The sequence below is a fragment of the Marmota monax genome, unplaced genomic scaffold, assembly GCF_021218885.2.
Source record: "Marmota monax isolate L192 unplaced genomic scaffold, Marmota_monax_Labrador192_F-V1.1 WCK01_AAM20220418_F8-fsc00699, whole genome shotgun sequence".
Lineage (NCBI taxonomy): Eukaryota > Metazoa > Chordata > Mammalia > Rodentia > Sciuridae > Marmota > Marmota monax.
Window position 1 is genome coordinate 16,730 of NW_026692948.1, and position 27,891 is coordinate 44,620.

Below are 27,891 nucleotides of genomic sequence, written 5' to 3' on the forward strand. Positions count from 1 at the left end.
ATTATAAATGTTTAATTGTAACCTTCTTACCAAAGGAAAACATTTCATAAAGGACCTTTATTTAATATCTTTGGAAAATCATTGCTTAATTTCTGTAGCACAATAACCTGGATGATTAATAATTATTCCAGAAATTTAGACACAAATGGCTCATTATTTTTTGCACTGTCATATTATTAGAGTCTTTATATAATTATATTACATGTGCTTGTCTTTTCCTTATCCTGTTCCCTTCTAGAAACATGTTCAAAAAATGATATAGAAATTAAGAATGGGTTTCTTTCTGAATCTGACTTTATATATAATCTAAATAAAGTAACACAATATAAGTGCAAACCAGGCTATGTAACTGAAGATGGTAACACATCGGGATCAATTACCTGCCTCCAAGATGGATGGTCAGCTCAACCCTCCTGTGTTAGTAAGTGGTTTATTATATTAGTATCATTATCCTGATGATATACAAACGTTAAACTTTATTCTTTCTTGATGTGACTATGTTTCATTTTAATAGGCAAACAAAAACATTTGATGAAAAGTATATGTCATCATTTTTTTTTCTCAGAATTGCTAGTATGGTAGAACATAAGTACATCTTTCCTCCCCTGACAGACATTTTAAAGAATACAATGATTTAGAAGTGACTCAGAGAGCTTCAGGTGTATTCTGGTGCTGACTCATTTATTTTAGCTGAGATCTTTGTCACTGTTAGGTATAACTGTGTTTTAGGTGGTCAACCTCTTATATCAAAGGCTTCGATCCCAGACATAAAAGTAATGTTCTTAGTGAAAATATGGAGCCTTGGTATATAACCTCAGAATATTTTAACCTTTATAACTTATATGTTTGACATTGTAAGATAGGTCTACTTCTGAAAAACCTCCCCCCTTAAACATCTGCATAAACATCTAGGTATTTGAAAGGAGGGAGTGTTTCAAGGTGATACCAGTTTTTGCTATGTTGAAAGATTTTCCTGCTATAATACCCAAGGTTAATGAAGATTTTCTAGGAATGATTATTTCTGTTTATCTTATTAAACTCAAAGTTATTCAGTAATATTTTGCAAGCAATACTTAACATACTTTAAATGACATGACTAAGATATTCATTCTTACTTCTTAATTTCTATTCCTTATTTTACAATTTCTATGCTTACAGCATCTAGCTAAAAAATGATACAAATTACTGCTTTATAAAACTCATCATATGCTAAATTCTGATAAATAATCCATTATGAAACTTTCTTATTAAGAAATAGAAAATCTTATTTAAAATACATTAATATTTTGTTAATCAATCCACACTTCTTCTATTATGTCACAACTACTAATAAGTCTGACATCTTAATTCTCAAAATGCCATTCCAGTCTTCTAAAACAAGTAATACATATTTATTTTATTACTAGCATTTATTACTATTTTATTACTAGCATAAGGTAAATGCTTAAATAAAATAGAATTTTAAAAAGTTTTTAAAGTGAACTTTTCAGAGAGTTTAAGTAATCAGAAAAAGGTTATGAAGGAACATTTTTAATTTATTGTAACTTTCAGAAAAATGACTTATCATTGGTCTTAGGCTATTTTTGTACAGTACTTAATTCTAATCACATATTTACTTATAAAGTCTGTGTTCTTGGGGTGAGATTTTCTAGTATTGTCATTTAAATTACAATAGAAATAAAATCCTCAATTTTATTATGCATTAGAATCTTGTGATATGCCAGCATTTGAGAATGCTAAAACCAAAAGTAACGCCACATGGTTTAAACTCAATGACAAGTTGGACTATGAATGTAATGTTGGGTTTGAAAACAGATTCAAGCGTGCCAAAGGATCCATAGTATGTCAGGACAATGGATGGTCACATATACCCACATGTTATGGTAAGTACTGTCTCAGAAATTTTTGTTTTTTGTTTTCAATATAAAAAAATAAATCGGCATGTGTTTAATTTTTAGAAATTTGAATTACCTATGTGAATTACCTATATTTTTAAAGAACAACATGAAATCATGATGTTCCTCCTGATTTAACAAACTGGGAGGAAGGAGTATTTTCAACATTAAAGATAATAATCTATTTTTAAAGCAGTGAGTTAAATTAATGCCTCTTGTAGGCCATATACAAAGGATTGTTTTGGTTAGTAGGCTAAATAGTCCATATAACTTTTTTTGCCATATTTCTGTCATGCAATGCAGCCAAGGAAATCTAATTACATTATTGTAGTTTCTTTGATATGTCCAATTAGAAGACTATAAACATGTGGTGGATTTGGCAATATGGGGCTCCTGTTGGATATCCTGGTAAGGGTTGCCAATAAGGCCATCCAATTTTGTAACAAGAGGAAGTAAAGAACATGGGTGTGTAAATCTAATGCTGAAAAGAATCAGAAACTGATGATTCTATTGTATTTTGAAGTATGAGACAAGGGCATTGAGATTGAATAGTGCATGAGGGAAAGAGGATGAGGAACACCGTGTAATGTTCAAAGGCTTAAATTTAAATGGTAGTAGAAGATACCACACCTTGAGACTTGATTGGCAGGATTGAGCATCCACTAAAATTTAATCCATTTGGGATATCAAGCAATTTCTTTTATAAGTTAGGGGAAAGTGATAAAAAAAAAACCCCACAAACTCAGTTCTGCTTTCTGGATTTTTCATTGCAGTATCAGAGAACCAATCCAAAATCCAATGAATTAAGGCACATAATAAACCAATTAATAAAAATAGTTTTAGTATGTTTTATATATGTGATTATAAGCAGATACATGCTGTGTGCAGCCAGAAGCTTTTACAATACTAAGTGTCCATCTTCAAAAAAGCCTGGTGCATTAGCTTAGTGCTGGAGTGCTTACCCAGCCCAAAGCCCTGGATTCAATCTCGAGCACTGAATGAGAGTTATGAATATATGATTCTCATTGCTTTTCCACTGTCACTAGACATGGAAAATGTGAAGATGTGCAGAAGAGAAGAGAAAGTAAGAGTGACAGAGATATAGCAATAGAAACGAATTCAGTCAAAGTAGCTTTTTATTGCGAATTTTATGAAGACTAATAATCACATTTCCAGGAGATGTAAGTCTCCATATATTGAGTGAATAAATGACAGCTTAGTATTTTTGCCTCAGCCATGTAGCATAAAACTGCACACAGATTGACAGATATACAACTTTATTTCAAATGTCTGGGAGTTCTTGTCTATGGGGAGATGTTTACATTAATATCCTAAACCGCTTAAGCAAAACAGACTTACAGAAATCTTAAAGTAGTAAACACCTTAGAGTAAAAATATCTATACTAACATTTCTGTTCATCAGCACTAAAATATATGATTTGAACTATTAGACAAAGACAAGTATTTCTCATCCAGGGTTTGTCCATTCACACTTCTCTTTAAACCACACATTTAGTTACTATCTCTGTATAGATATAGCAGTTTGATAGTACTCAACAGTCAAAATCATTTTTTTCTTGTTAAGGGCAATGCTTTCTATAATATGATGAAATAGAGAATTTATATAAAACAGCCTAAAATAAATATACACACACAAAAGAACTTTTAAGTTTGGGAAATTTTCTAATATTGCATTGAAGAGATTGTGCATTCCTTTGGTTTGTATCTCTGAGCTTTTATCTATCCCAATAAATTTTAAATTTTCAAGTTATCTCATATTTCTTGGAAGTTATGTTCAGGATATCTTAACATCTTTCTCCACAGTCAACTTTATTTTTAAGATTATATATTTTGTCTTCATTGCCTGAAACTCTGTCTTCCAAGTGGTCTAAAATGCTCATGATGCTTTCCATTGAATTTTTAATTTGGTTTATTGATTCCTTCATTTGGAGGATTTCTGCTTGATTTTTTTTCAGAATCTCTCTTTTTTGAAATGATCTTTTACTTCCTGTATTTTCTTTCTGATTTTACTTCTTATATTGTCTTTGCTTTGCAGATCAGTTTAACTATATATTTTCTAAATTCCTTCTCTGACATTTCTTCTACTGTGGTGTTGATGGATTCTGTTATTGAAATACCTTGGTTTGTTTGGGGCTATTTGTTCCCCTTGATTTTTCATGTTGTTTATGTATCTACCCATGGGACAATATGGCTCTGAGGCAGCAGAGTTTCTGCCTTGTGAACTTGTAGTGTCCCTGAAGGTTTCCAGTACCTCACTGTTTAAATGGGAGCAAATAATCACAATAACCAATGCAAACAATATATAGCTTTAAACCAGACAGTTCCTATTATGACATCTACAATGCTAAATGTCACAATAAACAGAAATTATATGATCAATTATCACCCACAGTAAAAACAGTATGTTTGCAAAAGGGTTTACAATTTCAAATAGTAGACTGGAGAGAACAAAAGTGATGTGGGATATGATGATTATGAGGGAGGGGGAGAGAAGATAGAAGTAAAAATTTAAAGGAAGAGTGGAAGGGAGGACAATGGAGATTGGCTGTTAGCAGAAGAAAAGAGAGAAAGAAAATAAAAAGAAACAGATAAGTGAGAAAAAATACATATATAAGGTAAAAATTTTTAAAATTAAAAACAAAATTAAAAGAATACAAAACAAAACTGAAATATAGTAATCAAACATCCTAGTCCTCAAAATACTGATCCATGAAAAGTAACTGGTTTCAAAAATGTTATAAATGAGGAAAAAAACACCAAATATGAATATGTATAAATGTCCATGAATAACTCAAGGTCACAATTTAACAAAGAAAAAAGGGAAAAAAAGATCTTGATGAATTAAAAATGGGAGTTCATAATCTGCTTGAATCAAATGTATGAAATATGATATGTCAAGAGCTTTGTAATGTTTTGAACAACTAATAATAAAAAAAGAAAAAAAAATAATGCTGTTAGTATGTAATAAAGATGTATTATTTTAACTATTGAAAAAAAAAAGAAAAATTAACAATTGTGTTTGCTGGAGTTCAAAAGATTCTTAGCTTCCCTTCTCAGCAGTGTTAGGTGGGATTGCTGGGGAGAGAGAGGTAATCCCATAGGTGGAACTCCTGAAGGCGGGTTTTAGATTTAGGTGGGTCTCTAGGTTCTTTACTGAATGCCAATTGGTCTGGAGACTTTAAATCATGCACCTCCAGGGATCAGCAATCGTCAATCCATGTTGGAAGACTGCACCCCAGGGATCTCCCCTGGGTTCCACTCATGTGGGTGAGAAGCCAATATTAAGTCCACTACATCACCTGTTGATTCCATGCTTCCTGGTCTTGGGTTCAGTCTCCAAACCCACTCTCTCCCACCTCACCCTTTTGAATTCCTAGCTAGGCATGTTTCTTCTAGTTGGTTCTGAAAGCAGCATGTTTAGAGGGAGAGGGGGAAAGCCAATTGGGTTTCCACAACCAGTTCTCCTCTGTGTAAACCTCTCTCCACATTTGATTTTCTCCTGGTCACTTAGACACACTTTATGTCATGAGTGTGGGTTTTCTAGGCCTGTATTTTGGGACAAACTCGGGTTTTTCAGGAATCAGCTCTCCTGGCTACTGGCCACCACACCATGGCTGCAAAATGGTTCTTTCCTCTGTCCTCTGCATAAAGTCTGGAGAGATGGTGGCTTCTTACCCACACAAGCATACTGTGAAGCACCCCATTCAGCTTAGTTGGGCAGTGTCTTTGATCTCTAAACTTTCTATATCTAGATAAGCCTCAAGTATACCCCAAATGTGGGCTCCTTTAATTCCTTTATCACTCCACTTTGGTCATGGAGGGACCACTGTGGCTGGTTCTTCCAGCTGTGGTAGTGGCTGTGGAGCTGGGGATTTCTTCCTTATTTTATTTTATACAACCTCTGAGTCCCTGATCTGCCTTGAATGTCGAGCATTAAATTCCAATAAAGCCTCCCCCAACCTTTTTTGTTTTATTTTGTTTTGTACACCCACCTTGCTAAGAAGCTACCTGTCTGCTTTCTTGGTTTCATGCCTTGGGCAGCCACAAGAGTGGCTTCTCTAGTCTGCCATCTTGAAACCCCCTCCAAAGACAAAATGACTTTAATGTAGACGATTGTAATATAATTCAAGGAGTGGAATCCCAGTGACTCTCCTTCAAGTGTAGTTTTTTTCTCAAGTAATCTGCAATACTCAAAAGAATTACAAAATTAATTGGGGTTCTGGGGATTGATTCCAGGTCCTCACACCTGCTAAGCATGAGCTTCATCCCCAGCCCCAGAGAAAAAACTTTTAGTTTTTAAAGCATTATTCTTAAAAATAGTTTTTATTGTACATTTAAATTTATAAATGTTTTGGTACTTGAATTTCGATAGTATACATTTTCTTTCTACCATGGTTCTAATTTTATAATTGCAGCCTTTAATTTTATGAATTTGTAAGGAAGAGGTATTCCAAATAAGAAAAATGATTTTTCAATGTTATTTGCTAGTGTTACCTACTTTTAAAAAATTAAAAAATGTGAGAGAATTTTATACAGTATTCCACATTTGAATTAAAATAACTAATAATCATTAATAAAAATTATAATAAAATAATTGAATATTAATGTAAGGATTCAACACACCTATCAGTTTGACTTTGAACTATTTCTTAGTTTGTTTTCTTTATTTGTAATATATTAATTATATAATTTTTTAATGTTACTCTAACTTCAAATACATTAGAGATGCTTTTTAATATAATCTATTTTCTCAATTATATTAAACAGAAAAGCCAGTTTTTTAAAAAATGTACAATTTAAAATTTATACAAAGCAGGTTGATTTAATATGAGAATAATTCCGTGTTTTAAGGGTACAAAAATATGACATAAATTTTACAAATATCAATAATAAGCCAGATTCAGTGAAAACTAGTTGAATTTGCAAGTTAAATTTCAGGACAGATATATTGCCATTCAATATCACCATATTTCTCAGAGTCCTAGATGAGTAAATTTAGGCAGTGAATAAAACTAATCTGTAACATTTTTTCCAGGAAGAGGATTTGTCTGATACTGTCCTGTATATGCATCACTGAACACCTACCTCATTTTAAAATGACAATGTAAAATGTAATTTGTCAATGATTATTTTATTTTTTATTTTAGAAAGGGAATGCAGGATTCCCAAAATGGGAAAATTCTTAATGGCTGATCCCAAGAAAGATAAATATAAAGTTGGAGATTTGTTGAAATTTTCCTGCCGATCAGGACTTACAAGAGTTGGACCAGATTCAGTACAATGCTACCATTTTGGATGGTCCCCGGATATCCCAATATGTAAAGGTGAATATTTATCTTTCTGTTGTAAATATGATGATTAGAATATTTAATATAAACCTTTTTTCTTTCTTCTATTAATTTTTTATTGGCTTCCACCGTATCTGTAATCTAATTAATGAAGTTGTTGATATGTGCTATGTGGCAGAAAGCACAACTAGTTTATTTAAGAATTTAATCACCAATTATTTCTTGAAATATGTATTGGGAGTATTCATACATACAAATATGGTGGCTGAGACTAGAGAGATTTACTTTGTTACTTTCCATTTTTCCTACACTGCTACCATTAATACTGGACATATTATATAGTACAGGACTTCTCTCAAGTTTCACAGAGTATATCTAAACAATACTTAAACAGTTTATAGTTAATTCAATGGAGTACATTAGAAAATCAGTTAAAGATGTTGATCAAATGCTTGTCTCATTGATGATACTTTCTCAAAAAATTATGATAAAATGTTACTATAGAATTAAAAATTAATATAATTTACACAACCACATTTGCTAACAGTTTGTATGTATCTTCAAAATATCTACATCATTGAAAATATTCAAAGCTTTAAAATATTTCCAATGTTACTATAGTAGAATTAATCCAATTTGGAAATATGAATATAATGTAAAAATTTATTTTTAATTAAGAATTTTACAATTAATCATATGAAAAAATGATCAATTAAAAAAGCATTCTCTCCATTTTTCTGGATTTTTTTACGTGCAAGATAGACTATTTAACCATTAACCATTGTTTCTACTATAGATCAAGTACAGTCATGTGGTCCACCTCCTCCACTATTCAATGGGGAAGTTAAAGAAACAAAGAAAGAAGAATATAGACACAATGTAGTAGTAGAATATAATTGCAATCCTAGATTTTTGATGAAGGGACCTAATAAAATTCAATGTGTTGATGGAACGTGGACAACCTTGCCAAAATGTATTGGTAATATATTAAAAATACTAAATTTAAACTGAAATATTTTTGTATTTATTTAAACATACATACTGTGTCTTCATTATCAACATGTATTTGTGAAATTTACATAGAGGAGGAGAGAACATGTGGAGCTATACCTGAACTTGACCATGGCTTTGCCCAGCCTTCTGACCCTCCTTATCACCATGGGGATTCAGTGGAGTTCAATTGTATAGAAACCTTTACAATGATTGGAGACAGATCAATTACATGTATTAGTGGAATGTGGACCCAACTTCCTCTGTGTGTTGGTAAGACTGCCCTCCTCAAATTCACACTTAATGAAGTTTAAGTTTTATGGAAAAGATATTTGCAATCTATTCATAAAATTAGAGATATTCTTGAAAAAAGTCTAGTCTTAACTATAATGAATTTTATTGCTCAGCATTTAATATGAATTTCCAGAAGAAATAAATAAAAGTAGTGATAGAATTTATTAATGTTTCTATCCCTATTAATATTATTTACCTTATAAGTGTAAAGCTAGATTTTACTTAATCACATGATTAAAATGTGAATATTCCTTTCCAAAAAATATGAGTATTCTACATAGATATTGTTGTTGTTCTATATGGCACTCTGTCTTTCAAGCCCCGGAAAACAAATAAAGTCCACAAAATACCCACTTGTTACTAGCTTTTCCTATAAGAATCTTTCTCTGTCAGAGATTCTGACAAGGATAAATTCTCAGTTTCAAAGTTAGCAAGCTGCAATCCCTAAAAAACAAATGCCAAATGTCTGCTTTGATATAAGGAGAGTAACTAAGATCAGAGTAGGGACGAAGAGCAGGAGAAGAAGATTAACATTTAACAGGGATGAGAGGTGGGAGGGAAAGGGAGAGAGAAGGGAAATTGCATGGTAATGGAAGGAGACCCTCAGGGTTATACAGTGGAGGGGGTAGAGAGAGAGGAGGGGAGGGGAGGGGAGAGGTGGGGAGGGGAGAGGTGGGGAGGGGGTAGAGAGAGAGGAGGGGAGGGGAGGGGAGAGGTGGGGAGGGGGGAGGGGGGAGGATGGGAAAGGCAGCGGAGCACAACAGACACTAGTATGGCAATATGTAAATCAATGGATGTGTAACTGATGTGATTCTGCAATCTGTGTATGGGGTGAAGGTGGGAGTTCATAACCCACTTGAATCAAAGTGTGGAATATGATATGTCAAGAAATTTGTAATGTTTTGAACAACCCACAATAAAAATTAAAAATACAAAGTTAGCAAGCTGAAGTTCATGAGCTGCAGCACAGGTGTTAGTAGTAACTTAGCAACATTACATATCTGGTGTTTGGCCAGAAATCAAATATCACTGATTGATTTCACACTTTCCCTGTTGGTGATCAAGCCTTTGATGACCAAAGGAAAGATTCTTCACTTTTCTCTTAGACTGAGTTCTTTCCTAGATTTCTCTGGGTCCTTCATTTTAAGTCTGTCCTGGGTATCCAGTCTTATTTATTCATTGGATTTCTAGACATAATTAATCTCAGAACAGAGTAGAGTTCCTCCAGAACAGGAATTACCTTTGTTTTGTTCTCATGACATTAAGATGGATTGACATACAGAAGCATTTATTAAGTTTTTGTCAAATGAAACAATAAATTATGTTGATTATTAACATTCTTTGCTAAACACATTTCTGTGAATAAAGTGTCTTCAATCCTTTTGGACCTCACCTTATCCTTGTCCTTTTTCATACACAAATGGTTTTATCTGATTTCATATGGGAGGAAAACTAATATTAGGCGGCAGAAACTCTCAACTTTTCATTTTAATTAAACTCAAAGTTGTGCTACAATTATTATTTCTTCTGATCTCAGAGTTTTTCATCCTGTGAGTCATCTTCTGCTAACTGCCTATAGTCTGCTTCATATAAGTCCTTCCAGCTCTCATAGTTTGGTCTATAATTCTACCCTTTCAATATTCATTTTGTACTTTCCACCACTCTAGCTTTTCATGCTTCTCAATATATTTATTTACTCCCAAAACCAAAGAAATCCTTTCAGAAACCGATCAAATCCAGGGCACAAACAGTTTCCCTTGACCAAAGATGTTCCTCTAGTTTCTACCTCTTGTTTTTCCTTTCTCAACACTGTGGACCAGCCCCAAGGATGAGACTAATTCTCAAGTACCTCATGTGCTTTTAAATTTCCCATTTCATTGTTTTTAAAGATTGGTTTACAAACTTACTGTGCTTTGGTAGTTACTGATTTTTCTTTGCTCTGTTTATCCTCACTTGACTCTGCTTTTCAAATTGTTAATAACAAATATTTACAGAGACCAATACAGACATTTTATCATTTTCAAAAAGAACTCTCATCTTCCCTGAGTTATTGAAATATATGGTACATTGAAAGCTTCTGTAGTACTTATTGAACTCATAACAGAGTCAGCAAAATTTTCTTGTTATGGTATTATAATATTATTTGATGGTAGTATGATCTGGTATACATAATAGTTTCTTAAAGACTCTAAGAATGGAAAAAGAGAGATTATGATTTTAAAGCACCTGATTTCTTTTTTACTTTTTCTTTTTTATGATGTAGGGATTGAACTTAGAGCCTGGAAATGACAGGAAAGCCTCTACCACCAAGCTACACTTCTAATGAAAGCACACAATTTCTTATTCCAAGTATTTCCTCTCTCTCTCAGATCATATAACAAATCTGCTTAACTATTCATGTCCTATAAAATATATTTTAGATAGATTTTATTATATTATGTTACTACTCTCAAAAATATGTTTAAATGAACAACTTGTTATATTACATTTCCATAGATGATGTTTTTATTTTAATATTTAAGGATTCTAGATTATAGATAATATAGTGGTGGTTGCAATTAGGAAAACAAATGAATATGAATCTTTTACACAGGTTTCAAATATGGGACCAAATCTAGTGTTTTTAATTTTTTTTCCAAATTTAGTTCTTTGATAACTATTTAGTATGCAAATCTTCTGAGAAAATGAGTCTCTTGTGCTCTTTCAGTTACCAAAGTACAAAATATCTTTATGACAGGTATTCTCTATAATAGTTCAAAGATAGGACATAAATGCCATCTCATGCAGTGGTGACCAAGAATAATTTGGTTGATAGAATTTAAAGGCACAAATCAAAATTTCATTTGACATTGACTGTACAGCTACTTTATATTGACTTGATTCTTATAATTGGTCTTTTCATGGAAATATTTTCATTTTATAGCAACAGATCAACTTGAGAAGTGTCAAGCACCAAGACTAACTGCAAATGAAGCAAATCAATCAGATAAAAATGAATATAATCATAATTTTAACTTCAGTTACCCATGTAGGGGAAAGTTGGAGCAGAAACATTCAATCTGTGTCAATGGACGATGGGACCCTGAACCAACCTGCACAAGTAAGTTCTTGTGTACAATGTTTTCTAAAATTCATTACATTTTTCCTCACTTATAGAAGTAGTATTTTGTGTTTTTTAAAAATTTAGCTATGTGTTGATATAATTTCTTTTGAAGTTGGAAGGTAATTTTTGTCTCTATCTGCCTTGAAAATTCTGGGTTGTATTGACACTTGCAATTCCAATTGAATAGCAAAGAGCATTCTAGTCTTTCAGTTTTTTATATCTTTTTCTCTATAATTATAAGGACTAGCTTCAATAGTTTTGAAATTCTGCCATACCAATATATAGGAAGTATGGCCATACCAATTTAAAAAAGAAATGTAAGGCATATATTTTAACTTGATAATTTTCTTTCTCTATTTTATTTTGGTAGTATTTATTTATTTATTTATGTTTGCATTACAATTCTTAATACACAATTATATCATAATTTATCATATCTCTGATTATATATAATATATGTTGAGATAATTTTTTTAAAAGGAAACAATTTACATGCAGTGAAGAACACATGTTCTTTTACATTTTCTTCCTGAAGCTTTATAGCTTTATAGTACTAGAATTTAGTTTTATCACCTTATATTAATTTTGAGTACAAGATTAAGTAGCAGTTGTTTTTTTTCTCTGTATGGATAGCCAGTTGTTCAAGCAATATGTATGAAAAAGAATCAATTATTATGAAAGTACTGATTTATTTCAGCACTCTTCATTCAATATTTTACCATAAGTGTCATGTTATTTTGGGATTTACATAGGTGCTGTTTATCAAATTGAGGGGGTTTCTTTCTGTTCCTAGTTAGCTGAGAAATTTTGATCATTGGGGGGTGTTGAATAAATGCTAAATACATTTTCTTTATTGATAATACAGTGAATTTTACATGTTTGTGTGCACACATACATATAAAAATCTTAAATCTTTCATTCTATTTTAAAAAACATTTATGCTTTTAGTTGTAGATGGATACATATTTTATTTTTATATGGTGCTGAGGATTGAACCCAGTGCCTCACGTATGCTAGGCGAGTGCTCTGCCTCTAAGCCACAACTGCAGCCCTTAAATCTTTCATTCTTGAGGAAAAACTCTACTCGTACATGATGTGATGTAATTCTCAGTTCTACTGTGCTGAATTGTATGTTTGGGCAAGTTATATTTTCATTTCCATGTGTCTCAAGATACTATCTAAATTTTCTTTTGATTTCTTCTTTGGCTTATTGCTTATTTTTATGTTTTAGATAAGTTGTCCCCAAAAAAACCCATGTGTGTGAAATGCAGGAATGTTCAGAGGTGATATGATTAGGTAATGAGAGCTGTAACCTAATCAGTGGATTAATCCATTTAATGGATTATTAATATGAAAAAACTACTGACTGTACTGTACTGTACTGTACTTCCAGCTTAAAAAGAATTTATATAGGCATGTGACTAAAAACAGGTAAGATATGACTGGAGGAGGCACATCACTGGGGGCATGTCTTTGAGCATTTGAAGTATATTCCATCGCATCATGACTTTGAGACAATTGACACAAAATTTCAGAAAATTCAGAGCATTTGACACAAGCTCCACTCTTCTTTTTTTTGCCCAATAAAAGCCTGGAAACTGGACTTTATTATCAATTGTGTAGCTCTGTGCTGGGGGAGAGGATATGGAAAGATATGAATTTTCCTACTGGCTTTGATGCATTTGTTTAGGGCTCACCTGGCATTAAGAGCCTTTCAACCACTTTGTAGATTTCTCTCAAAGAGAATTGGTTCATGTATTGTTGACCAGTGTCTATGGGGAAAAGGAGGATTGAGGATTCCTGATCTGTCACTCCTTTGTTACATTCTTGATATGTTGTGCTCTATCATGATTCTTTATCATTTTTCTGTTAATCAGCTTTTCATTGCTGTGATGAAAATACCTGAGAACAGCTTAGGGAAGGAAAAGTTTATTTGGGGCTCACAGTTTCAGAGGTTCAGTTCATGGTTGGCCAAATCCATTGCTCTGAGCCTGAGATGAGGCAGGGTATCATAGCAGAGGAGAATTGCTTAAATCATGATAGCTTGGAAGCAAAGAGTGGGGAGCCACAGGGATGGTGAACATCCTTTTAGGGCATATTCCTAGTGACACACCTCCCCCACCTTTCTACAGTTACCATTTAGTCCACTCAAACTGGAATGGTTTGATTAGGATAGAGCTGTCACATATCATTTCACCTCTGAACATTTCTGCATCAACATAGGAAGTTTGGGGCCAAATCATAACAGTTTTTTTTTCAATTTTATTAATAATTTTAGTAACCAACTTTAACACCCTATTTTTTCCATTTTCTCTCATTCAGATTTAGATTTTTAAAGTTTCAAATTTAAGCTTTGATAACTTTCTCTCTTCTCTGTTTTTAATTTTGTCAATTTTCTGTTTATTGTTTTCTTCCTTCTAAAGACTTTGAGTTTAATTTTATTATTACCATTCACCTTTATTTTATTCATTTTTTCTGTGCATGGTGTTGGGGATATAATCCAGGGCCTTGCACCTCCATCACTAGGCAAGCATTTTATGACTGAGCTAAATTAATAGACCACTGCTACCATTTTAAGTTAGTAATTAATGTGTGAATTTCAATCATCATACATTTGAAATAAAAACTTCAAATTTCCACTTTTTAAAGACCTGCCTTAGCTGTGTCCCACAGTGAGACATATAAATATGTTTATGAATATCTATGTATTTTATTTTATTTAAAATGTATTTATTTATAAACTCAAATTATGTATATATATTATATATAATTTATATTTAATTTGTATTCCCTTTGAAATATATTCTGATTTTCCTTGTGATTTATCCTTTAGATCAACAATTATTATTTTGAAGTGTGCTCTTTCATTTCCAAATATTTATTTTCTGTAGATAACTTATTCTTATCAGACTGTGTAGTTATTTAATTCTGTTCTCTGGAAACTATGCAATATTTCAGTACTATGATTTTTTTTAAAAAAATTTGACTGTATGTTCTCTATTTTATTTATAGCTCCATTTTCACATAAAAATATGCATATATGGGACTGGGGCTGTGGCTCAGCAGTAGAGCACTTGTGTGTGAGGCCCTGGGTTCGATGCTCAGCATCACATAAAATAAATAAATAAATAAAATAAAGATATTGTGTTCAACTACAACTAAAAAATAAATATTTTTTAAAAATATGCATATATTCTAGTTGTAATATAAGGTTAAAGTGAATAGTGGTTTTCAAATTTATCCATATTGTTTCAAAACTTTACCTATTTTTTCAGTAAGTCATAGCATGAATGGTGTCAATATTGATATGTAGGATTAGGGATTTGCCTTTTTCTTCTTTATTTCTGTCTATTTTTTAGGTATTTTGATATTTTTAGACATATGTTCAACATTTGTTTGGACTTGTGAAGTAACCCTTTTATAGTTATAAAATATTTATTTCCAAGTTTTTAAACACTTACCCTAAGGTATACACTATCTACTTTTAAGGTAGCCAGGTCATTAAAAAACTAATCATATCTGTGTGATAAAGGAAATCTAGATGAATTTTAAATAATCAACTTCCTAAAGTATTTTCTCTAAACTAAAAGTAAAAATTAAAGTAATGAAAGTGCTAATTAGATATCTTGAATGCTCATCTTGCAAATTTGGAAAATTTGGAAAACAAACAACTTCATTATCAATTATTTATTACCAAAAATTACTCTAAATTAAATGACAGTAATTGTAGTATAAACTGAAATCTATGGAACAGATTTAATACAGATATACTTACAGCATTAAAACATACATTAGAAAACAAAGAACAAAATAAAAGCATATATAAAACAATCTAGAAGCCAAAAAAGAACATACATAAGGAAAATAGGAAGAATAATTAAACATTATTAATAATTGAGGAAAATAAATTTATGAAAATATATAATGAAAACATTGAGAAATATGTCAAAATATTTAAGAATAGAAATTAGAAAACATTAGTGATAAAATGTGATTATATTGCCTTAAACAAAAACAGAAACCTTGGAGTAAATAATAATCATGAATCAAGTTTATTCAGTAAACTATCTCCAGGAGCTATTAACAGCATAACACACATTTGAAAAGATTTACAGTATTTCCTAGTGTACACTTGCCTAAGGCTTTTAATGAACTAAAAAATACAGTAAAATAGGAGAAAGCAAGCTCAAGAAATCAGAAGTCCAATTGCTTTCAGATTCATCCAGAGCCCTCCCCCAGTCAAAAGGGACATAGTTCATCTTCACATTATAAACCATCAAGATATATCTGAGGAATTTAGCTTTATGGGAACTGAGATATAAGTTTGCAAAGGGGTATTTTATACCCTACTAATTGTGTAACTACAGTTAAACTGTGTAGTCATTAAACTGGATATATACCCTCAATTTATATACCCCTAGGCAATGTGAGTGTGCTTCTAAATGGTAAGTTCAGGAAGGTTGAAACTTCAAATGGCACACTGTAAATTATTTGTAATTATGGTTAATGATCTAGAAGCAATACAAATTGTTTGTTAACTGACTGCAAATTTTTACTCTTGTTAATCAGCTTCTGTTGGTAGATTTCAAAAGGGTTTTATTATAGTCCCAATACATTTGTTCATGTATATTTCTAAAATCACCTTCATTGCATACTTTATTTAATACTTGTGATTAAAAATGTATTAATCAGTTAAGATTATCTAAAGAGTACAAATAATAAGTTTCTTGTAAATAAAGGAGTTTGCTTAAAAAAGAAGAAATGGGAGGACCATCAAAATAGGTAATATTAACTGCCATCCAAATTGAAAAGTATAACATATATATAAATATGGAACATAATTACATCATAATTTTGTGATACATAGTTATTGAATTTTCTATTTTTTGTAAAGTATTTTAATATATGTAAATTACTATTTTTTATTCAAGAAACCTAATTTTAATATTTTCTAGAAGTGGAGATAAACTTCTGCCCACCTCCACCTCAGATTCCCAATGCTGAAGATATGAAAACCACAGTGAAATATCAGGATGGAGAAAAAGTATCTGTTCTTTGCAAAGAAAATTATCTGATTAAGGAAGCAGAAGAAATTGTGTGCAAAAATGGAAGATGGCAGTCAATACCACGCTGTGTTGGTCAGTAGTGTGCAATTTGCTTTATAACATGCTTTCAGTTGAAGTTAATAATCCCCTCTGCTTTATGTAAATGAAAAAGATGAGGACCTTTTCTATTTCTCTATCTATTACACTTGATACTAAAACTGTAAGTTATGATCTAGGTTCATAAACCAGTCACCATCTTTCATTTGTGTCAACAAAATTGGACAACACTTTGGGATATTATGTAACTAGCAGATAAATTCCTATTTATGAATATTTTTCATATAATATAAGAGACACAAATCAAGGGAGATATTGGGCAAGAGGATAGCACAGATGTTTTGATGACAGGCTTAAATAGTACTTGATTTTAGTTTTAATTTAAACATTTTATTTATCTTTGACCCTTTGATTTCTGTTTTTCATACAGAAAAACTTTCATGTTCTCAACCACCTGACATAGACCATGGAAGAATTAGTCCATCTAGATTTTCAGAAGAAAGGAAAGAAGCAATTGAATCCAGACAGTATGCACATGGCACTAAACTGAATTATAGTTGTGAAGATGGTTTCACAACCTCTGAGGAAGATGAGATAACATGCTACATGGGCAAATGGAGTCCTCCACCTCAGTGTGTAGGTGAGGACTGCATGAAAACTCGAATTCTGATTTGAGAATACAAATACTTAAATAATTGAGAGTACAAATAATTGAATATAATATGCTTTTGTCAAAGTCAGGGTATAGAATAATATAGATTATCATATGTATTTAATCATTTAAATACTTTACCATTAAAATACTATTGCATTATTGAATCAATTCTATTTTTATTAATTTTATTGGTTCATTATAGAGTCAGTTTTTAATTTGGCATTTCTTTTTAAAAGAATATAACATGTAGTGAATTTAAATTTATGTAACTTGTAGTGTTTGCTTTGCAAACAAGATTTTAAATATTTTAAAAATATTTTTCTTACAGTGTTCCTTCTGATGTCTTACAATACTTGGTAAATCCATTTCATCAATTTATTCAATGTTATTAATTCTGAGTATGTTTCTGTTTTTCACTCATGGTTGATTAGAGAAGCTCTGGTGATCTCTTAAAAGCATCAACATTTTTTATTTCAATTTCTTGCTCATGTTTTTACAGTTTGAGAGGTGGACATACATGAGAAAAGTGGACTTAAGAAGCCTTTATGCACATTCTCTGTGACTTTATAATAGCTTATTTATTATTATTTCTTTTCAAAAACTGTGAAATATCAAAATTGACCTATAAAATTGAATTTCTGAGTTGTAAAACATGGATTCATTCTTTCATTATTTTATTTTTTAGGACTTCCTTGTGAACCTCCACCTTCCATTCCTAATGGTGTTGTGTCTCATGAGTTAGACAGTTACCCATATGGACAAGAAGTTATTTACAATTGTTCTGAAGATTTTGGGATTGATGGACCTGCATTTATAAAATGTTTAGGAGGAAAATGGTCGTCCCCGCCAGAATGCATAAGTACAGTGTATTTAATTTTATAATATGTGTGATAGATTCCCTCATTCAAAGTATAAGTGGTACAAATAAAAAAGTAAGCTGTTATTCTAGAATTTTACAAGGTACCTGAAGTTTCTTGAGTTTGGCAGAGAATTATAACCTAGTAATTAAAAAATGTTTGACAGTAAGAACCAAATTGTTTCATTGTCACATCATTTTGTGTAAACATTTAGCATCCTCTAATGTACATTCTCAGAATTCTTATCTCTCTCTGTTCCTAGAAAAACTGGCCCCTACTCATCCATCTCATGCTCAGTTCATCACCAATGTCACTACAAAATACATATTTCATAAAACTTTGAAATAATTATTGTAAGTAATTCACATTTGCAGAAGCCAAAAGTAGAAATACATAAATTTACATGTGGCAAGTGTGGGCAAAAAAATAATTTGAATGTAAAAATCTGATCTAAAGCATTAGAACTACTAATATTTCTTCAAGCATCATTCTTATCTTGTATGTTTGATAAATTTAGAACAGTTCAATTGAAGTCAAAACATCATATTTTGCCAAGGTGTAAGAAGTATATTATTCATTATTCATTTGTTCTATAGGTAGCTAAGTATTATTTTAGAATATTACTATTAAATATTACATATGTTTTAAATTTAGTGAACAAATACATGTTTTTTTCTTTCAGGAACAGATTGTTTTAATTTACCCAACTTTGATGATGCCACGCTTTTAGGAGAAAGGAAAGAATCATATAAGTCAGGAGATCAAGTGACTTACAGATGTCCAAAATTTTACCAAGTGGAAGGGTCTAATACTATAACATGTATTAATGGCAAATGGATAGGAAAGCCAATGTGCAAAGGTACGTTGATGGCATTATAAATTTATGTATAGTGTCTTATGAAATATTAAATTTTCTATACCATTCTTAAAAATGAGTATAGGTTAATTTTCAGGCCAAGACAAAGTAAGTTTAAGATTAGAAATAATCTAATTATTTAGGTTGGAATTAAATATATAGTGGTTAATCTCACAGTTCAATGTATACCAAAGAGTTCTCAGAGTGTGGTCCCTAGACCAGCAGCATCAAATTTTGAACAGATTTTTATGAATTCAAATGAAAATTCCTGAGGTCATCTTAGGCCTACTGGAAAAAATAATCTTGAGATATGACTTGAAATTATTCATCAAGTTCCCCAAAAGATTTTACATACTCCTCAATTTGGGAACCATTGCTATAGTCTATCATTACTAACCATGCACCTAAAACTCTCTGAGGAATTACACATAGTTCATCATAGTATCCAAAAGCACTTATAAATAAATTTAAAAAGCTATGTTTCTATAAATATAGTTGTACTTTTCTGTTACTTTCCCACATCTTTAGTTTTTTAATTGATAATCTTCCTCTTTTTTAAAGATTTACTTAACTATTTTTTTTTTGCTTTTATTGGTGCATTATCGTTGTACATAACATCTTTAAACTGTGTTTTAAGAATAACAAATTATTCTTCAAACTATGTTTTTAATTATTGACTTATTCTCTAAAGAGAGGCATCTTTCAGTTTTTATTTTAAGAGGCTAAAATATTAATTAAAGAGCAAGATAATTGTATACCAAAGAGTGATGCTATATAATCTTGTTACTCTTATTTTTTGTTGAATTTTAAAATTCGTGTTGCACTTATGGACTTTGTAATATTTGTTGTACTCAACTCAAGGGGAAATATTTCATTCTCAGTGGCTTTTAAGGGGTTAAAATATCTATCAGTGTTCTAGTGAAGGATATCGAAGAGATTTAAAGGCATGAAAGGTTAGCTCTGACAAAAAAATATTGCTATATCTTCTTTTCCTTGTATTACATGTGAATTTATTAAAATCAGAAAAGTTCTTCATGACAAAGTATCTATTAATCTTCAATCCAATTTAAAATGTATTCAGAATCTTATTCATTGTTTAGCTACTCAAAATGAACACTAGGTGGAGATACTTTCTTTTCTTTCTATTCAGATATTTCCTGTGTGAATCCACCCAAAGTGGAAAATGCTAATATAATATCAAACCAGATGCTTAAGTATCCGTCTGGTGAGAGAGTACGTTATGAATGTATCAAACCTTTTGAAATATTTGGCGAAGTAGAAGTGATGTGTCTAAATGGAACTTGGACAGAGCCACCTCAGTGCAAAGGTAGAAGATCATATTTTCTAATTTTTCTTTGCTTGAGGACATAATGTGAGTAAAATATGTTGATAAAAATAAAGTCAAGTAATTCTTAGGGATTATATTTTTTCAAATGCAAACAATATGATATTGCTAAAGATTTATTTTCTGGCAAAATGAACTAAGAAATATGGTGTATTTTTTTCAAGACACATTTAACCAGATTAATAGAACAGTTACAATCTGAGAAAATTCCTCATCTTAAACGTTAAGACACTCAGTACATTTTTGACAACTCCAAGAGATATCTACTTTGAGAAACAGAAAATAGGTCATTGAAGACTGATCATAGAATATAAATATACATTTGGGCATCTTCAGTATATAGAGTATATTTGAAAATATGTGACTGAGGCCAGCCAGGGAATCACTATATTTATAAAAATAAGTTTGGATATTAGGTCATTAGCATTCTAATATTCAGAATTCAGGAAATGAATAATGGAGATATTATATCATCCATTTCTATTTTTAAAAATTAATTTTTCCTAATTTATTTTCTCTCACTTTACTTTGATTCTACCTTTGGCTAATGGTGAAGTCAGTTTTATGTAAACCACAGAATTAGGTCTCCTTTACATGTCTATCTTGCCCTACTTGCTCTTTCCTCTAGTATATTTAGATCATTTATATTTAAAATAAATATTGGGCTTTCTGTTTCTTGTTTTATTTGTTTATTTTCTCTATTTCTCATTCTTGTTTCTGATATCTTCCATTATTTTCAGGGAACAGTTTAAAAGAATTTCATTTTGATTTATCTTCCTGGTTTTGAGTGTATCTCTATGATAGCTTATCCCACTACCTTTCTTTTTAAAAATATTGCTTTAGGAATTACAATATATACATAATATATTTGCAACTTACCACTCTACTAGTAATGGCATTTCATTTTCAATCAAAACATGAGAATCTTGTTTCCATTTAAATCCATTTACCCTTTAGTATGTCCTGTTCATACAGTGAACATTGTTACCAAATGATATAATTTTCTTTCAAACATCAAACATAAATAAACATAAATGAACAAACTGAGGAGGAAAAAGTCTATTATATTATATATTCTTCCTTTTAGCAATTACAGGAGCGAGAAAATGATACTTAATTGCTAAAAGGAAGAATATATAATATAATAGACTTTTTCCTCCTTAGTTTGTTCATTTGTTTGATAACTCAATTATCCTTTCTTCCTTCTTTCTCCAACATTTTCTTTTCCTCTAAAGGTCTCTGAAGTTTGATTCATTGATTGATTTTTTCAGTCTATTTTCACACTGGGTAATTTATGTTGTTATATCTTGAAGTGCATGGATTTATCCTTCTGTCATCCTCAAACTGTTCAGTCTGTACAGTGAGACATTTTGTTTTGTTTTTAATTTGTTATATTTATCTGTTCTAAACCCTACTGAGCTTTTAAGAAACATTGACTGTCAATATCTTTATCACATCAGTATTCTCTTTTATTATCTTTTTGTTTTTAAATGTTCTGATCCTTAATATGATGAGTAATTTTTAATTTTACACTTGATATTTTAGGTATTACATTTGAGACACCCCCCCCCATTTTATTTAAATTTCAGTGGTTCTCCATTACAGCCATGCTGGATTTAAGTCCAGGTTTCACATTCGGCCTCTACAGGCATACAGGATCTCTTCTGCCACCCCTATATGTGGGTGGTATCTGGTCATCAGTGACTTATGATGTTTTTATTATTTTCTCTAGATTAGGTCATGTATTGTTTTAAAGATCTCGTAGACTAGCAAGGCTGCTCCCTTCCTTGTCCTTAGGTTAAAGGGATGAGACTCTGCATGAGCTTTTCCTTATTTATCTCTACCTTATATCATTTCTGAGATTACCAGCCTTCTCCAGTGCTCCATCTAGAACACACAGGAGCCCCAAAGTGAACTCATATAGCAACCTGTTTGCCATTCCTTGAGTCCTGAAGTTCCTAGCCAGAGTGAATTCTCTGCACCTTCTAGAGTCTTCTTATATTGGGATTTAAAATTTATTATGTCCAAGATTATAAATAATGCTTAGCAAAAGGGGAAGGGAGGGGTCTTGGGGATAGGAAAGACAGTGGAAAGAGATGGACATCATTACCCTAAGTACATGTATGAAGACAAGAATGGTGTGTCTCTACTTTGTATATAGAGATATGAAAAATTATTCTCTATATGTGTCATATGAATTGTAATGTATTCTGCTGTCATATATAACAAATCAATATTTTTAAAAAACTCCAACATACAAAACCTGAAAAAAAGGAATAGGTGACAATGATTTTTACTCATCTTGTCCAGATTAGGAAGGCAATATTTCCCTATTATTTTCTACAAATTTACTTCCTTTGAACTTTTTTCAAGGAGTTTTTATTTCTTTTGTAATAAAAAGGAAAATTAAAAAGAAGTCAGAAGGGACACAATAAATACTGCGCAATGTCCTATATAATAAGAAACTTTCTTAGTTTGTCCTCACTATCTACCTGTTCAGCATTTATATATTGACACATTTTTTAGTATTGAATCACTATAAAGTAGATACATTTGTTGATGGTTTATATGCGCCTTCAGTGAGATGAAAAGAAGAGCTTAAAATGTAACTCTCATTTTCTATGATTAAGATTTCTGTGAGCAATCATTTGTTACCAGAAATCATGAAATCTTGATGCTATCTAGAGTGATGTTTGTGCTGGCTTTAATTTTATCCTGTATTTTGATTTGTTCTCTCATAAATGAAATGATATTTTTCCAGATTCCACAGGAAAATGTGGGCCTCCTCCACCTATTGACAATGGAGACCTCACTTCATTCCCATTACCAGTATATCCTATGGGCTCATCAGTTGAATATCAGTGCCAATCCTTATATCAACTTGAGGGTAGCAAGACAGTAATATGTAGAAATGGAAAGTGGTCAAACCCGCCAAAATGTTTACGTAAGTACTTCAGTAATCTCATGGGACCTGGGAAAATCAGCGCCTTGAGTATGATACTTTTCTGTGTAAAATAGCAATAATTCACATATTAAAAAAGAAATATTCTGTGGAATGCTTCTCTACCAAATATTCATATGTGAGGAAATAAAGATTAATAAGTTACTTTTATTTTAAAATAATTAATAAATACAATTATATATATATATATATATAAATTTTTTATTAGCATGTAATAGTTGCCCTTATTAATGGGAGTCAGTGTGATATTTCTATATATGCATACACTCAGCATGATCATATCCAACCTCTATTTACCCACCCTATATCCCTTCTCAATGTTTATTGGTCACTATTCTACATTCAGGTCACCCTTTTTAATATTCCAGATATGAGAGAGAATATATGGGTCTTATCTTTCTGTGTCTGGCCTATTTTGCTTAACATAATGTCCTCCAGTTCTATCCATTTTGCTGTAAATGTCAAGAGCCAATTCTTCTTTGTAGCAGAATAATATTCCCTTGTGTAAATATACTACATTTTCTTTATAACCTCATCTATTGATAAACACATGTTCTCATTCAATATCTTAGCTACTGTGAATAACACTGCATGGGCATGCAGATATCCCTTTGGTATGCTGATTTCTTTTCCTGTGGATATGTACCCAGAAGGAGGATAGCTGGGTCATAGAGCATATCTAATTTAAGTTTTTTGAGAAAACTTCTGCTCTCTATAATGATCATACCAATTTAAATTCCCACCAAGAGAGTGTAAGTGTTCTTTTTCTCTCACATCGTCACAAACATTTACTAATTTTAGGGTTTATTGTTAATAATAGACTTTCTAACTGGAGCGATATGGTATCTCATTGTAATTTTCATCTTGATTTCCCTGATGGCTAATGACATTGAGTGGGTTTTTTTTTTTCATGTATTTTTGACTGTTTGTACTTCTTTGAGATATGTCTATTCACAAATCATTTGTCCAATGTTTAATTGGATTACTTGTTTTTAGTTTTTTAGTTTTTTTTGAGGTCATTATACATTCTAGGCATTAACCCTTTGTGAGACGCATAGCTGGCAAGTCTTTTTCCCATTCCATGGCTCGTCTCATTCTGTTGACTGTTTCTTTAGCTGTGCAGAAGGTTTTTCAATTTAATATATCAACTTTGTCAATTTTTGCTTTTGTTTCTTGTGTTTTTGTGGTTCTATCCAGAAAATTGTTGCTTGAACCAGTTTCTTATTTCTCCATATTTTCTCCTAGTAGTTTTAGAGTTTTCAGGTTTTACATTTAAGCCTGTGTGCATTTTGAATTTAATTTTGTACATGGAAAAAGGAATCAAGATTCAATCATCTGTATGTGGATATCCATTTTTAGCATCATTTATTGAAGAGGTGGTGCTTTACCAAATGTTTTCGTTTTTGGAAACTTTGTTAAGAATCAGCAGATATAGATGCATGGATATATCTATATCTATCAATCTATAAATACACATATATATGTATACACACATACAGAGAGAGAGAGAGAGAGAGAGAGAGAGAAGGAGAGTGTGTCTCTATTCTGTAGCATTGGTCATTGTATCTATTCTTATGCAAATACTATGCTGTTTTGGTTGCTATGGTACTGTAGTATGTCTTGAAATAAGTTATTGTGATGCTTACAGCCTTTGTGTATTTATTTTTTTTTCTCAAGATTTCATTAGCTCTTCAGGGTCTTTCGTGCTTCCATATGAATTTTAGAATTTTCTTCTCTAGTTCTGTGAGGAATATCTTTCATATTTTAATGGGAATGGCTTTTAACCTGTAAATTGCTTAAGGTATTATTGCTGAAGGAATATATGCTTAAGGTATTATTACCAGCACTAATTCTTCCGATCCATGAGCATGGAAAGTTTCTTATTTATTTTGTATCTTCTTCAATTTCCTTAATCAGTGTGTGGTAGATGTCTTTTGTTCTTTGCTGTTTTGTTTGCTGTTGTAAAGATTAGTGAATGAGATTGTTTTTATTATTTGGTTCTCAGCAGATTAATTATTGGTGTATAAAAATCTCACTGATTTTTGTATATTGATTTGTATCTTGCTACCTTAATGACTTTATCCATTCTAATAGTCTTTTGGTGGAATCTTTGGGTTTATATATATATATATATATATATATATATATATAAACATAACATCTGCAGACACAAATAATTTGACTTCTCTCCTTTCAATTTGTATGCCCTTTATTTCTCTTATTTCGCTATTCTGACTAAAATTTCTGGTACTTTACTGAATAAGAGCAGGGAGAACAGATACCCTTGTTCCTGACATTAGAGGAAATGTTTTCAACTTTTCTCATTTCCAGTATATTGCCTATGGCTATGTCTTGTATGGTCTTTATGATGCTGTGGTATGATCTTCCCAAACCTTATTTGCTCAGGACTTTTATCAGGAAGTGATATTGAAATTATTATTCAAATGTATTTTCTATGTCTATTAATCACATGATTTTTATTCTTCATTCTGTTAATGGGATGTATTATGTTTATTGATCTGAATATGTTGAACCATCCTTGCATCTCTGGGATGGAACCAATTTGATTATGGTGAATAATTTTTATGATTCTTTGTTGAATCACATTCAGATTTACTCATATTTTATTGAGAAATTTTACATCTATGTCCATCAGGTTATTAGTCTACAGTTTCTTTTATCTTGTGTTCTTGTTGCTATGGTACCGGGGTAATGCTAGCCTCAAGGAATGGGCTTGGAATGATTCTCTCTCTTTCAAATCTTCACAACAAATTTAAAAGAAATTGAATTAGTTCTTCTTTAAAGATTTCAAAAAATTAATCAGTAAAGGCATCTAGTCATGGGCTTTCCTCAACTTTTTATTACTGATTCAATCTCATTACTCATTATTGATCTCTTCTGGTTTATATGTTTTCATGATTTAATTTTGGCAGAATCTATGTGTCTAAAAATTTATAAATTCCTTCTAGGTTCTCTAATTTGTTGGCATACATTTTCTCATAATAATCCCTAATGACTCTTTGTATTTCTGAGGTATTGGTTGTAATGTCTTTTTTTTTTTCCATCTCTTATTTTGTTTGAGTCATCTCTTTTTCTTGGTTAGTCTCATTAAAGGTATGTTCATTGTTCTTACCTTTTATGATAACCAACTTTTTGTTTCTGAAAGAATGAACAAGGCTTGTTGTCAGAGAAAATGTCCATTTATTGAGGAACAGCTCTGCATATTTATAGAGCTGGGGGTGGTTTGACAATTATGACAGTTTAAAGGTTGAAGGGTTTGACAGTTGGCAGAGGTGCTTTCAGATTGGTGGGTAAGGATCATGTGGGTCAGCAGGGCTTGTCTGATTGGTGGGTAAGGATCATGTGAGCCAGCAGGCTAGTCTGATTGGTGGGTAAGGATCATGTGAGCCAGCAGGGCTAGCCTAATTGGTGGGTAAGGATCATGTGAGCTAGCAGGGCTAAGTCTGATTGGTGGGTAAGGATAATGTGAGCCAGCACGGCTCACCATTGTACGGCTCTTCTCAGGGGATGGGGAAGTTAGTCTTTTGAGCCAGGGCGACTCCCAACAGTTTCATTAGTCTTTTATACTGCTTATGTATGTGACGCCCTCTCTATCTTATACATTATATAACTGAAAATTTGTAGCATTTGACCAATATTTCTTTTCTTTTTTTTTTTTTTTTTTTTTTTTTGTGAGGCTGGAGATGGAACACAGGGCTTGTGCATGTAAGGCAAGAACTCTACCAACAGAGCTATATCCCTAGGCTTTTGACCAATATTTTAATAAAAGAAAAACCAGCCAGTCATGATAGTGCACTCTTGTAATCCCAAAAACATGGGATCCTGAGGCAGGATGATCACTATTTTAAGGCAAGTCTCAATAATTTAATGAGACCTTGTCTAACAATAATAATAAAAGAAAGGAATGTGGATGTAGTTCAGGGATAAAGTGCCCCTGGTTTCAATCTCCAGTCCAAAAAAGAAAAACAAGATCAGCCATGATACCATAATGGTTTTACACTCTAAAATGCCAAGCTCTTAATATGATAAATGATCTTAAGAATTGGTAATAAAATATAATTATCACAAATTAACCACCTAATTCTTACATCATTTACTACTTTAACTTTATTTTAATCTATCTGGTATTCACACAGAATTTGTTCAGGAAGAGTTTTCAGGAAGAATTTCTGAAATATTAAAAACATTCTACTTGAAAACTCCAAAGTCTTGGTAAAAGACTCATATCTAACTTAATATATTATACTCATTTATTTCTTTCAGATGCATGTGTAATATCAGAAGAAATCATGGAAAGATATCACATAACCTTAAGATGGAAAGAACATCAAAAGCTTTATTCTTCATCAGGGGACACAGTTGAATTTGTGTGTAAATATGGATATTCTCCATCAACGCGAAATCAATCATTTCGTACAAGGTGTATTGATGGTCACCTGGAATATCCCGCTTGTATTAAGAGATACTCTTAATTTCATTAAAATATGCACTTAAATTCAGAA

General features: G+C 31.6%; 1 protein-coding gene across 1 annotated transcript; it reads left to right on the forward strand.

Annotated features, from left to right (window-relative positions):
- Window positions 1–238: 238 nt before the first annotated feature.
- Window positions 239–27,891, forward strand: LOC124097735 (complement factor H; the record flags this gene model as incomplete). Its single annotated transcript, XM_046452301.1, has 13 exons — window positions 239–421; window positions 1,707–1,883; window positions 7,064–7,240; window positions 8,001–8,183; window positions 8,288–8,467; window positions 11,412–11,588; window positions 16,547–16,729; window positions 17,124–17,333; window positions 18,034–18,207; window positions 18,888–19,064; window positions 20,212–20,388; window positions 23,168–23,350; window positions 27,653–27,891. Coding segments are annotated over 13 exons (2,390 nt in total), but the record flags the coding sequence as incomplete, so codon positions are not given.